We start from the raw sequence: 11,001 nt of genomic DNA on the forward strand, positions 1-11,001 counted from the left end.
TCAGTGGCCATAGGCTGTGCCGGGGCCACATAATAGGAACCCCCCCTCTTCTGTCCCCTGAAATCAGAGAGCAAGACCACTGGCCTCTAGCTTTACAGTCTGCAGCTCCGTAACACCTGTTCTCAGTCTGACTGACAAACAATTGTGTCTTTATTCATCACTAAAGAAGCCAGGCCAACCGGCTAGGCCGACCGGCCGCACCCCCCTCGACCAGTCTTGCCCCTAACCCCAAACTAGCATAGAATTTACATGATCCGTTCTACAACGATCCCTGCAAAATCGGGTGCCAGGAATGCTTTTAGGACACTGTAAATTGACGTAGCACGCTCCAGGTTGTAATTTGTCCTTTTTGTCCAGAGGTCTAAACAGGTTGTAAGGTGCCTCATCACTAAAACTTTGTTGTTTTGTGTTGTTTGTTTGATGCATACCATTCTATATTTTATGGAGAATCATAGTCCTTTTCTTTTCACACTGAACAAAAGATCCAAGGCCAAACCCTGCAATAAGCGTTTCATGTATGACCATCACAATACTGCATAAACTATAATATACTACTACACAAGCTATAATATACTATTACACAAACCCATTTTAAGTTACGTATTCATACATGTTGTCAGTGCATTATTGCAGAAACGCTAATTCCATTGCTTTTGACAAGCGTTTACGCTCCCTCTTAGAGCTCTAGGTTAAATCTTTGTTGTATGGGGAATTCAATGATAATCCTAATCCCCTCTTCGCAAACAAGAGTTAAGAGGGGGAGAGAGAGAGAGAGAGAGAGAGAGAGAGAGAGAGAGCAAAAGCCAGGCCCTTACCGCATGCTTCAGTGTTATCACTAATTGCAATGTTGTATGATGTCCTTTATAATGGCCTCGGCATTTACATCAATTGCAGCGCATACAATTGGAAGTATGCAAGGAATATGTGACACTTCCCCTCGTTTGGCAGTCTTTTCCACAACCACTTCTAATAGAGGATCAACTTCAGTCCCTGAGTTGGTATGCTTCTACATTTTATTCAAGAATTTTGACTCATTAAAATCAAATGATTGGTTGCATCCACATACACAGCAGATGTATACTATTTTCTGATGTATACTATGACTGTGAGTACAGAGAAGAGTAATCATACACTTGTGTCCATGTATGCTGTAACTATTGTCTGATTCCCAGGAACAGCACCACATACCCTCTCCCCTTCTCAAAGGTACTATATCCAGCAGGGTGGTGAATTATGTGGATCCACTTCACACACGAGGTGCTATTTTGGGAGAGTCACTCAGAACCCATCAGAAAGAATGGTATTAACATAGCTCAGGCTTGTCGGCTGAAAGACATCAGCAAACAGTGTAGTGGTGCTAAGTACCTGCAGGACAGAGATCTGTCAGTGGGCCAATTTGCTCAAATAGTGACAGACAGAGCTGTCTGAGGAGAGAGAATGTGGCCAGGGAGAGACACTCCAGGAAGATGGCCCAGTTCTAGGGCAGAAGCCTACTGTACATATGGGTATACTCATTGAAAAAAGGGTTATTCAGCTGTCCCCATAGGATAACTATTTTGGGTTCAATAGAGAAACATCTTTGGAATTTAAATGGATTGCGTGAATACAAAAATCACAACCATCATCCTTCCTTGAGTCATGTCAACCAGGTCATCCTGGTCTCTTCCTTGGATCATCCAGGTGTTGATGGATACCAGTCCACCCAGAAACCGTGCAACACGTGGCCCTCCACAGGTCGATGCAAACTCCACAGACACGCCAGCCAACTGCTCTATGTTGCCATCACCTTCACACTTGGGTTGATTCGTTGCCAAAACGGATTATCAAAATTCCCATCCATAAAAAAAAACACACAGAAACATGATCAAGCCTCATCAAGCTCCTTCCATCCTCAAATACAAACACAAACCACATTTTAATCATTTCATATATCTAAAATGTAATGATGCATACATCAATTTAATGACGTACTACAGCTTAACCATCTAAGCACGAAGCTAGGGCTATACTCATGTAGCCTCTGTGGTGTTTTCTTGGGTTTCTATTGTGTGTTTCTCTAGTGGGTGGGGGGCACAAAAGAAGCCCAGAGTAAAAGTCCACCTAGGGTCCATATAAATGTCACTGTGACGCTTTGAAAAGGAGACCTGAGAACAATACACCATGCCGTAAACAATCCTCTGCCATCCGTCTTTTACACGATAAACATGCAGCTTTCTTATGCAGCAGCCCCTGTGGAGCACCCCACCCCTTGTTTCAATGGCCTTATATTAAAGGGAAATTAGGTGACATTGAGTTTTAAATGAGTTTCCGACATCTGCTCCGTCGCTGTCACTCCAAACCATTCGTCTCGCTGCGACAAGGGGACGGCATTGCCCACCTCCCAAGCCCTGACGGTAAGTTCAGCCACTTGAGGGGGAGCAAAAGGTGGCAACCACAGAGGAACTTATCTAGAACCGTTGAGAGGAGCGCTGTTTGACAGACAAAACTAAATCCGATCATCATCTAGTTGAATTGCAGAAGGAATGGGTTTGAATGGAGAAATGGTTGTGGGGGTGTTATGACCGTTGGCTGTCTTCTTCATCAAACAACTGCATACCCTTTGAGTGAGTTTAACGATTTTAGGACATCTGTATTGGAGTACTTGTTATCAACCTGTGACAAGAAATGGGCTAATGTTTTTGTCCCTCCCACAAGCTAACCCTTGCCCGGTGACTGTTTGGTGTGTGACAGCCATTGATGGCTTATAGAGTTACAACCCACCACAATCATTTTACTGTTGGGAGGTGCAGTGCACTCCACTGTCCCACCGAAAGGTATTTGACATCTGCATGTAGGAATCAAAGGGCTAGAAGTTTAGGACAGCCCTATCCGGTTTCAAGCAGGGCAGAGTGGAAGAGCGAGAGAGAGAGAGAGAGTGAGAGAGAGTGAGAGAGAGTGAGAGAGAGAGAGAGAGAGAGAGAGAGAGAGAGAGAGAGAGAGAGAGAGAGAGAGAGAGAGAGAGAGAGAGAGAGAGAGAACCCTCTTACCAGGACACAACATGGAAGTACTGCTGTTTAATCAGGCACAGCATACAGATCTGTACCTGTCTCTCACAAAAGGTGATGGATATGTACCTGTCTCTTCACCATGGATGAAGTCTGCTCGCCGCTCAGGCCATCCATGCTCTCATAGTGCTAACACATCCAGTGCACCATATCAGAGCTATCCTGCACAAGGGAGAATGTGCATGAAGGTGACATGATGTTATGATTTTACATCTCCAAAGTGCTTGCTCCTTGCTTGAGTGCGGTTGTACCTTCAGTTTGAAGTGACTTTGTAACAGCCCTACTTCTCATAATAAAAATAACATCCCTTTTGTTGTCCTTCAAGTAAACAAATACATGTCAAAAAGGTGCACCGCTGAACCTGAGCACCAATATGCCATACATACAGAGATTGTCAGAGCTTTACCTGCAGTATGTCACTAGAAAACACGGAAAACATAGATATTGAGAGAGAGGTTGATATCCACATGCAAAACTCCAGCGCAGATGCTGTGGCGACCGTACGTGCAATGTGTCTTGTTACAGTGCGCCAGGTACTATTTTAGATCAAATGATTTTGATAATTCTGTGGTTAAAAAATATGTTTGTACTGCTATAATATCTGGCCATATTCATGGCAGCCATATGGCACCTTAAGACGGGATGTCGTTTCTATGCTGTCTAACATTCACAATCGATGTCAAATGGAGCCAGTTAATACAAATAGGACCACAGCCATACTATCTATATATATACGACAATTTGGTGGTTAAACTCCATCAGAAAAAAATATATAGTAGATGACTATAACTTCCCACAGTCTATTACAAGATACAGTTGATCGGGGAAGCCAAAATCATGTTTAGTTTAAAAATCATTGTACAATCACTAAAAGTGTTGCAGAAAATCAATGTGGATGTGAAACTTGGGTTAACATTTTCAAACCAACTTGGGTTAAAGGGGTATGAGAGAAGAAAATTGTTGCCAATTTGTTTGCAATGCATTCGAACTGTACGGGAGTTCTTTCTTAGTCTCTGACAAGCAGGTGAGATCAAAGTAAAAGTGGACAAAAGAGGCTCAGCGGTGATTTGTCAGGGGACGAGAGGCATTCCCGTCTGGGAAAGTGGCTGCAGCCGTGGCCAGACCCTCAGATCACTAGCTCACTAAAGAAACCAAGCCATGAGAAAAAGTACAGCAAAAAAGGTTCAAAGGTCACTTTGATTTGGTCTGGATTATTGGTAACTCCCTTTTTCTGCAAAGAGGCCAAGAAAAGGACCTGTGGCTAATAACCTTTGTAATGTCAGAAAATACCCTATTGTGCACTTTTTGGGGGAATTTGGGGTCAATTAAAAAAGAAGCCCTGAAATTCTTGCTTTCATTCTTCAAGTAAAAAGTTTCAAATCTATGTGTTGGTTGCACTTGATATATAGCATAGTGTTTAATAATTTGTCAAATGAATGATAACACACTTGGCTGCAATAGTTGGGTGTACACTTTCAGAAAAAAAGGTTCTGGATAGAACCAAAAAGGGTTTGGTTGCTTGCTTCATATATGGCACCGCTAAAGGTTCTATATGAAACCTTTTTGCAGGGTTATTTGATCAGAACCCAAGGGGTTCTTCTTCACTGAACCAAAATTGGTTCCATTTAGAGCCCTTGGGTTCCATATAGGGTTCTATATGCAACCAATTTCAGTTCTACGTATATATAGAACCTTAAGGGGTGCCACATATGAAGCAAGAATATAATGATTTTTTGTTCTATATGGAACCTTTTCTTCTAAGAGTGTGGTATATAGCGAAGCAGTCTTGCTAACACGTTTAACCAAATGGACCATGGGAGATGACACGTGGTTTAAAGGAATAATCCACTCATAAAAACTATATATATATATATATATATATATATATATATATATATATATATATTTTTTTTTAAATTAGTCCATTGTTGACACACTCCCAACATGTTTTGCATGTCATGTTTTGCATCGTACGATGCAAAACGGCAAGTTACAATTTGCTTTTTGAAATCCCGATATCTTGAAAGATTGATTGCAGACATGCAAAACATGTTGGGACTGTATCGACAGTGGAAGAATGAAAAACATACCAAAATACAGCTTTTGAGTGGATTATTCCTTTAACTTAGTTGTGGATAAAACTGGGGAATCATAACCAAAACACAACTCAAAACAACCAAATCAAGCCATGTAATCAAGCCGGACATTTACAGTTTGGTTCAGTTGTTAAAACTTGACTGTGCCCAACTTAAAGGGCTCTTCATTCCAAAAGGTTTGATGAAAGATAGGTCAAACACTGTGAAAGATACAGTAGGTCGTATAAAACCAATAGTGACTTTGTCACTAAGTTTGATAACAGTTTTATTACATTTTCAAACCATTTCATCATTTATAATCCAAAAAGGTTTTTTTTTCAGAATAATTGAAGCATCAACCATTCAGTCTATCTCTTCCTTCCTCTCCCTCTGAATGTGTGTGTGTGTGTGTGTGTGTGTGTGTGTGTGTGTGTGTGTGTGTCGCGCAAATCAGACTGTTCATACTGATTACTACTGAGATGCTTTGTGGGCTGCTATAGGCCATCATTAAAATACTTGCTGAAAGAAACAGCAGACCACATCTTAAGTGCCAAGCAACCCACCGTCTGTCAGAATCAAGCCACATCAAGACAGTCTCTCAGAAATGGTCACCAGCACAACGTATGACATACATTGGTTGGCTGATGTTTTGGTATGTTGTCTGACTCGCAGGCGTCTACGATGCGCAATGCTGAGTATGTTATATGGCCACCTTTCTATTGATTCAAGTAAACCTCTTATATTTGACAGACAGAGGCACCACAGTACGTATGGGAAAGGGAAGACAAATGAACAGTTCACTCCTTAGGGAGTTTTGAACGATGGCCTTCGTCGCATTCTCTGGAGTAGCGCCAAAGGGCAGAGAGATGTGTAGATGGTGCTAATTACGAGAATGGTCATAATGCGACCAAGATGGAAGCAATTTAGGCAGTAGTCATTTCCGTGTTACTCTTCCGCCCACCGGCTGCAACATAGCCTGCGCCTTAATATTAGGAATAGAATAGCCTAGGACTTCACAATCTCAGACAGAGGAATGAATGCACATATTGTGCAGGAGGAGACTATAAAATTGTGGACTGCACTGGGGACTCAAACATTGGCTTAATGCCAATAATGGTGCTTCTCTGCTTGTTCAAATATGCTGGAAATGTATCATGGCGAATAAACGTTTCATCTTTTGATTATAGAAAAACAAGTCGATAGTTTTAGGTCAGTAGTGAATTTAACGGTTTGCTCTCCGGGATGGCAATGATATGAAGTTCTGAGGATACCCGTCTGTGACAAAAGGAAGAATCCCTAAAGTTATTATGTGGCTTGCCACGATCCGTCCCCATGCGTTTCATGCCTTATTGGAGATAGGCGATGCTCTCTATCAGAGGCACATTGCTTGAAGTTTCCGTTGTGAAACGATCTCAACAAAAGAAAGATTCGGGAAAATTATAAAATACTAAAGCTTATAATAATATATTGATTTCGTAATCTTTAATGACACCTGCTAGCGTTAATACATTGGTAGGACAGTCACTTGAGATATTTGGACCACCCTAAAAATGACTGAAATTAATATTTAAATAAATACATTTCAACTATTTGAGAGTGTGATAGTGGAAACACCTCATATATGTTAGGCTGGTTAGATTATCTGATCAAAGTGCTTGGTTAGGATAATTTCAATTATATAAAAGTTTGCAGATGTTTCCAATAACCCTATCTTTGAGCCACGAACCAAACGTTTTGTTTTGTTTAAGACTCCTACCTTCACCTGTTAAACTGAATTGATAGGGCACTTGGATAGGCGCGCATGTCTTAAACCACAGTGCATCGTTTGGTCTTTGGGGTATTTCAAAAGAGGAGTTCAGAGGGAAACTGCCATCAGATGGCTCGCTCTTTGTGATGCGGTTTTCCGCAATAAGCCACTGTGTGTAATGCTGTGTAATTTTATCCACGCTGCACTCTCTTGATTCACGCAAGGCTGATACCTTGCCTCCCCCTTTCCTTTGTATCAATTGGTCGGAGTTCAGGCTATTGTCACTGGAAGGTTCTTTTAGATCTGTGCACGCTGTCGATCAGCGAAATCTCACGATAGGCTCCTTGTAGGATCCAGAACTTTTTACAGTCCACTGTAGGGAGAGCAAAGGAGACGATAACCTCCAGGACGAGACCACACTGTTGTCAACGCACCGGCCCTAATCGACCACGGCTTCACCAGATCACTTCAGATAAAGAGACTGCAGAGGAACACATCTGCGTGCCAATGTTTCGTGGGCAGGATCATTACGTTTTGCCACCACTACGGCAAAGGCATACGCCAACTCTTTAATGGGACCCCGGAGGCCATTTCTATCCATTCTTGTCAGAATCTTACGATATACAGCCATGCCACAATGGTTATAATTCAGTTCCTGTTGTTGCTGAGTTTCTTGGACCAAAGCAAGCAGGATTATCTGTCTCCGAGGCTTGCTAGGACTTCAGGGACGCCTTGTGCCAGGGGCCAGGCGTGTGACCCAAGGCAGCGGAGAGATGCTGGGGGACGCGGTGGAGTCTACGAGCACCTCGGAGGAGCACCAAGATGCAGAAAACTTTACTGTGCAACTAAATATCATTTGCAAATACACCCAAGCGGGAAAATAGACGGTTCTCTTGAGGAAAACAACCAATTTAGTAAGTATAGGCTATAACACATTTTGTATTTCCTTTATATGTGTAGCCTACGCGTAGAAAAAAAAGGTTATGGGTAGAACCAAACATGGTTATATGCTTGCTTTACATATGGCACCCCTTAAGGTTCTTCCAAGAACCGAAATTGGTTCCATATAGAACCCTATGAAATCCAAGGCTTCTATATCGAACCAATTTTGGTTGAGTGAAGAACCTCCGGCGTTAAAAGGGTTCTATATAGAACCTTTAGGGGTGCCATAATATATGACGCACGCAATATAACCCTTCTTGTTTCTATCCAGAACCTTTTTTTCTAAGAGCGTATATATTTTGTTTTATATTGAAGAGTTCATGTGGTTAAAGAACACTGTTTGTTTCATAAGCATTTGAAAAACGTAATTAAAACGGAAATATCTGTTGAATTGAATAATTTATGTTTTAATTGTGTGGCGCTGGAAGTATCATTCCATGCGATTTGGACTATATTTCCATTCATAGCTGCATTAGGTCAGGCATGCTCTTTATTAAACAGTATTCGCCTATGGGGTGTAGTAGATCATATAGATGACAACACCGGTAGGTAAGCTGTCATACATGTGATGCAATATATACCAAACTGATCACTTCTCACTGTTCCACACATAAACTGCCCCCCAGGCTACTTCATCAGGGTCACAATTACGGATAATTGGTATACTGAATGGTTTCCTCTTGCATATTTGACTTGGGCAGTGTAAATAATGTTTGTATATCTTTGAAAACGTGACCAGAGGACACTTATTAACTGTTGTATTTAATCACTTAGACATAGTCACTTATCAGGCAATAGAGCGCCCATTAGCCAAACCCAAACACTAAATTGAGGCCTATTTACATATGAACATCATAATTAACAGACAATGAGAGACACAAAAGCTGGGTCGTAGCGGATGTATTTATCCAATCAATGACGATTATCCGAAACCACTGAATACCCTACATAGACTAATCAATGGGTGACGATAGAGCAAATAAACCCAAATGTAATATTTTTTAATCTTACAACTTCTAAACATCCAATTAGATCTTTATTTATTAATTTATCAAAGTTATTTGTGAGAAAATTGACTTTTATGATGACATTACAACCCCCCAAAAAAGAAAAGATACGCAGTCAAGCTATTTTTTTTTATAAACATTTCATATACATTGTGTTTCTACACCCGACACTTAACCAAAACGCATAACGTTTATTATCATGATATAGCCCAAAGTGTTTCTGTGCGTAATGGAGCCCGAGAACGCAGAAGCCTCTACACGTCATCCAAATCATAGCGTCATGAAGGACAGTACTACTACTACTACTCCTATAGTCTACTATAGCCTCAATGCAAATGTTATTCAGAATGTTTTAATGCATAACATTTGGTCTCGTCTTCTCAGGCATCATGGAGATCACAGCAGTGGATGTTGGAGTGGTAGCGATAAAGGGGATATTTTCCGGGAGGTATCTGGCCATGAATGATAAAGGACGTCTATACGCCTCGGTAAGTGTTGTCACATTTGCCAAGATACCTAGATATTCATTAAGAGGATTCGGGTAACAAGGAGCGCTATTTGATTCGCGGCAGGGCGGCAGGGTAGCCTAGTGGTTAGAGCGTTGGACTAGTAACCGGAAGGTTGTGAGTTCAAACCCCCGAGCTGACAAGGTACAAATCTGTCGTTCTGCCCCTGAACAGGCAGTTAACCCACTGTTCCCAGGCCGTCATTGAAAATAAGAATTTGTTCTTAACTGACTTGCCTGGTTAAATAAAGGTAAAATAAAAAAATAAAAATAAATTCCATCTATCCATTGGGCTGTTTATCTTGCGTAAAACTGCACCAAACTAGAGGGATTTCCCTAAACAACATATCTTATATGAGGCTTGTGCGACTGCTCCAACTAATTGGTCACTGCTCTAGTTCTCAAGAGTTTGAAGCAACCTATCATCAATGCAAGGCATTATGATCAATCAAATGGAATGTGTTTGTGTGGGTGCCTGTGTTTGGTTTTACTATCTTTGTGGGGCCCAGAAGTCCTCACATTTTGCTGGTCCCCACAAGGAAAAATGCTATTTTAGGTTTAGGGGTTTGGGTTAGAATTAGGGTTAGGGGTTAGGGAAAATATTATTTTGAATGGGAATAAATTGTTTGTTCCTCACAAGGATAGCAAAGCAAAGGTGTGTGTGTGTGTGTGTGTGTGTGTGTGTGTGTGTGTGTGTGTGTGTGTGTGTGTGTGGATTTAGATGTCAGTGAATCAAGGAGGCCTATTTGAATAGCTTTCATGTGAAATTGTGATCTCATAGATTCACGTCTATTTGTGAATTGGTCCAATGTCATTAATGAAATGATTAATGAAAGGACTGATTGACAATGATGAAAGGTTGATTGACATTGCGTTATCTTTCAGGATGTGTTCAACCAGGAGTGTGAGTTCCTGGAGCGGATTCATGAGCTGGGCTACAACACATATGCTTCACGACACCACTCCACCCTGCAGCCCCCTGCAGTGGGTGGCAGTGGCAAACGACGAGCCAGTGCCAAGAGGCAGTGGTATGTGTCCATCAATGGTAAAGGCCGGCCAAGGAGGGGCTTTAAGACACGCAGCACTGACAAAGCCTCCCTTTTCCTGCCTCGAGTGCTAGGCAATAAGGACCATGAGATGGTGCGAAAGCTCCGTGACAGCCAGAGGCCTCCAGCTGGACAGCAGAGTCCCACTATGGGCCGGGCTGAGCACCGGAGACGGAGACACCGGGCCCGTGGCAGAAAGGGCAGAACCAAGAGGCCTGGTGACTGACTGACACTCGCCACTGCCTGAGCAGTAGGCCCTATTTCTCCGCTGAGGAGCACCAGTTCGCGGCACATGAAAATGACCAAAAACGGACTTACTGAAATATCTGTTTTTAGAAGGAGAAAATTTCACTTGGATCAGTCAGTGGCAGCAAGCTATACTTCATTGTACAAGCTCCCGCCATAATCCTTGCTTGACAACTCGAACCATCCCCCACAACTATTGCAATACCAACACAAGATTTGCCTGGGACTTCGAGTCAGGCACATACATCTAAAGTTAGATCTACCACTACACAAGTATGAAAGGATGATAGGTTTAGTGTTTGTTTTGTACATACACGTGTGAATGTGACTAAAGTCAACACAGCTGGATACCTTCTTACTGCCGTATTACCTGGAAGAAGACAAGTTAT

General features: G+C 42.0%; 1 protein-coding gene across 1 annotated transcript; it reads left to right on the forward strand.

The window, feature by feature from the left end:
• Positions 1-6,951: 6,951 nt before the first annotated feature.
• LOC110506225 (fibroblast growth factor 3-like) lies at positions 6,952-10,715 on the forward strand. Its single transcript, XM_021585633.3, has 3 exons — positions 6,952-7,780; positions 9,200-9,303; positions 10,206-10,715. The coding sequence occupies exons 1-3, from the start codon at positions 7,504-7,506 to the stop codon at positions 10,590-10,592; spliced, it is 768 nt and encodes a 255-aa protein (XP_021441308.2). The 5' UTR covers positions 6,952-7,503; the 3' UTR covers positions 10,593-10,715.
• The last annotated feature ends 286 nt before the right edge of the window (positions 10,716-11,001 follow it).

The sequence above is a fragment of the Oncorhynchus mykiss genome, chromosome 26 (assembly GCF_057628025.1).
Source record: "Oncorhynchus mykiss isolate SJ-2025 chromosome 26, ASM5762802v1, whole genome shotgun sequence".
Taxonomy (NCBI): Eukaryota; Metazoa; Chordata; class Actinopteri; order Salmoniformes; family Salmonidae; genus Oncorhynchus; species Oncorhynchus mykiss.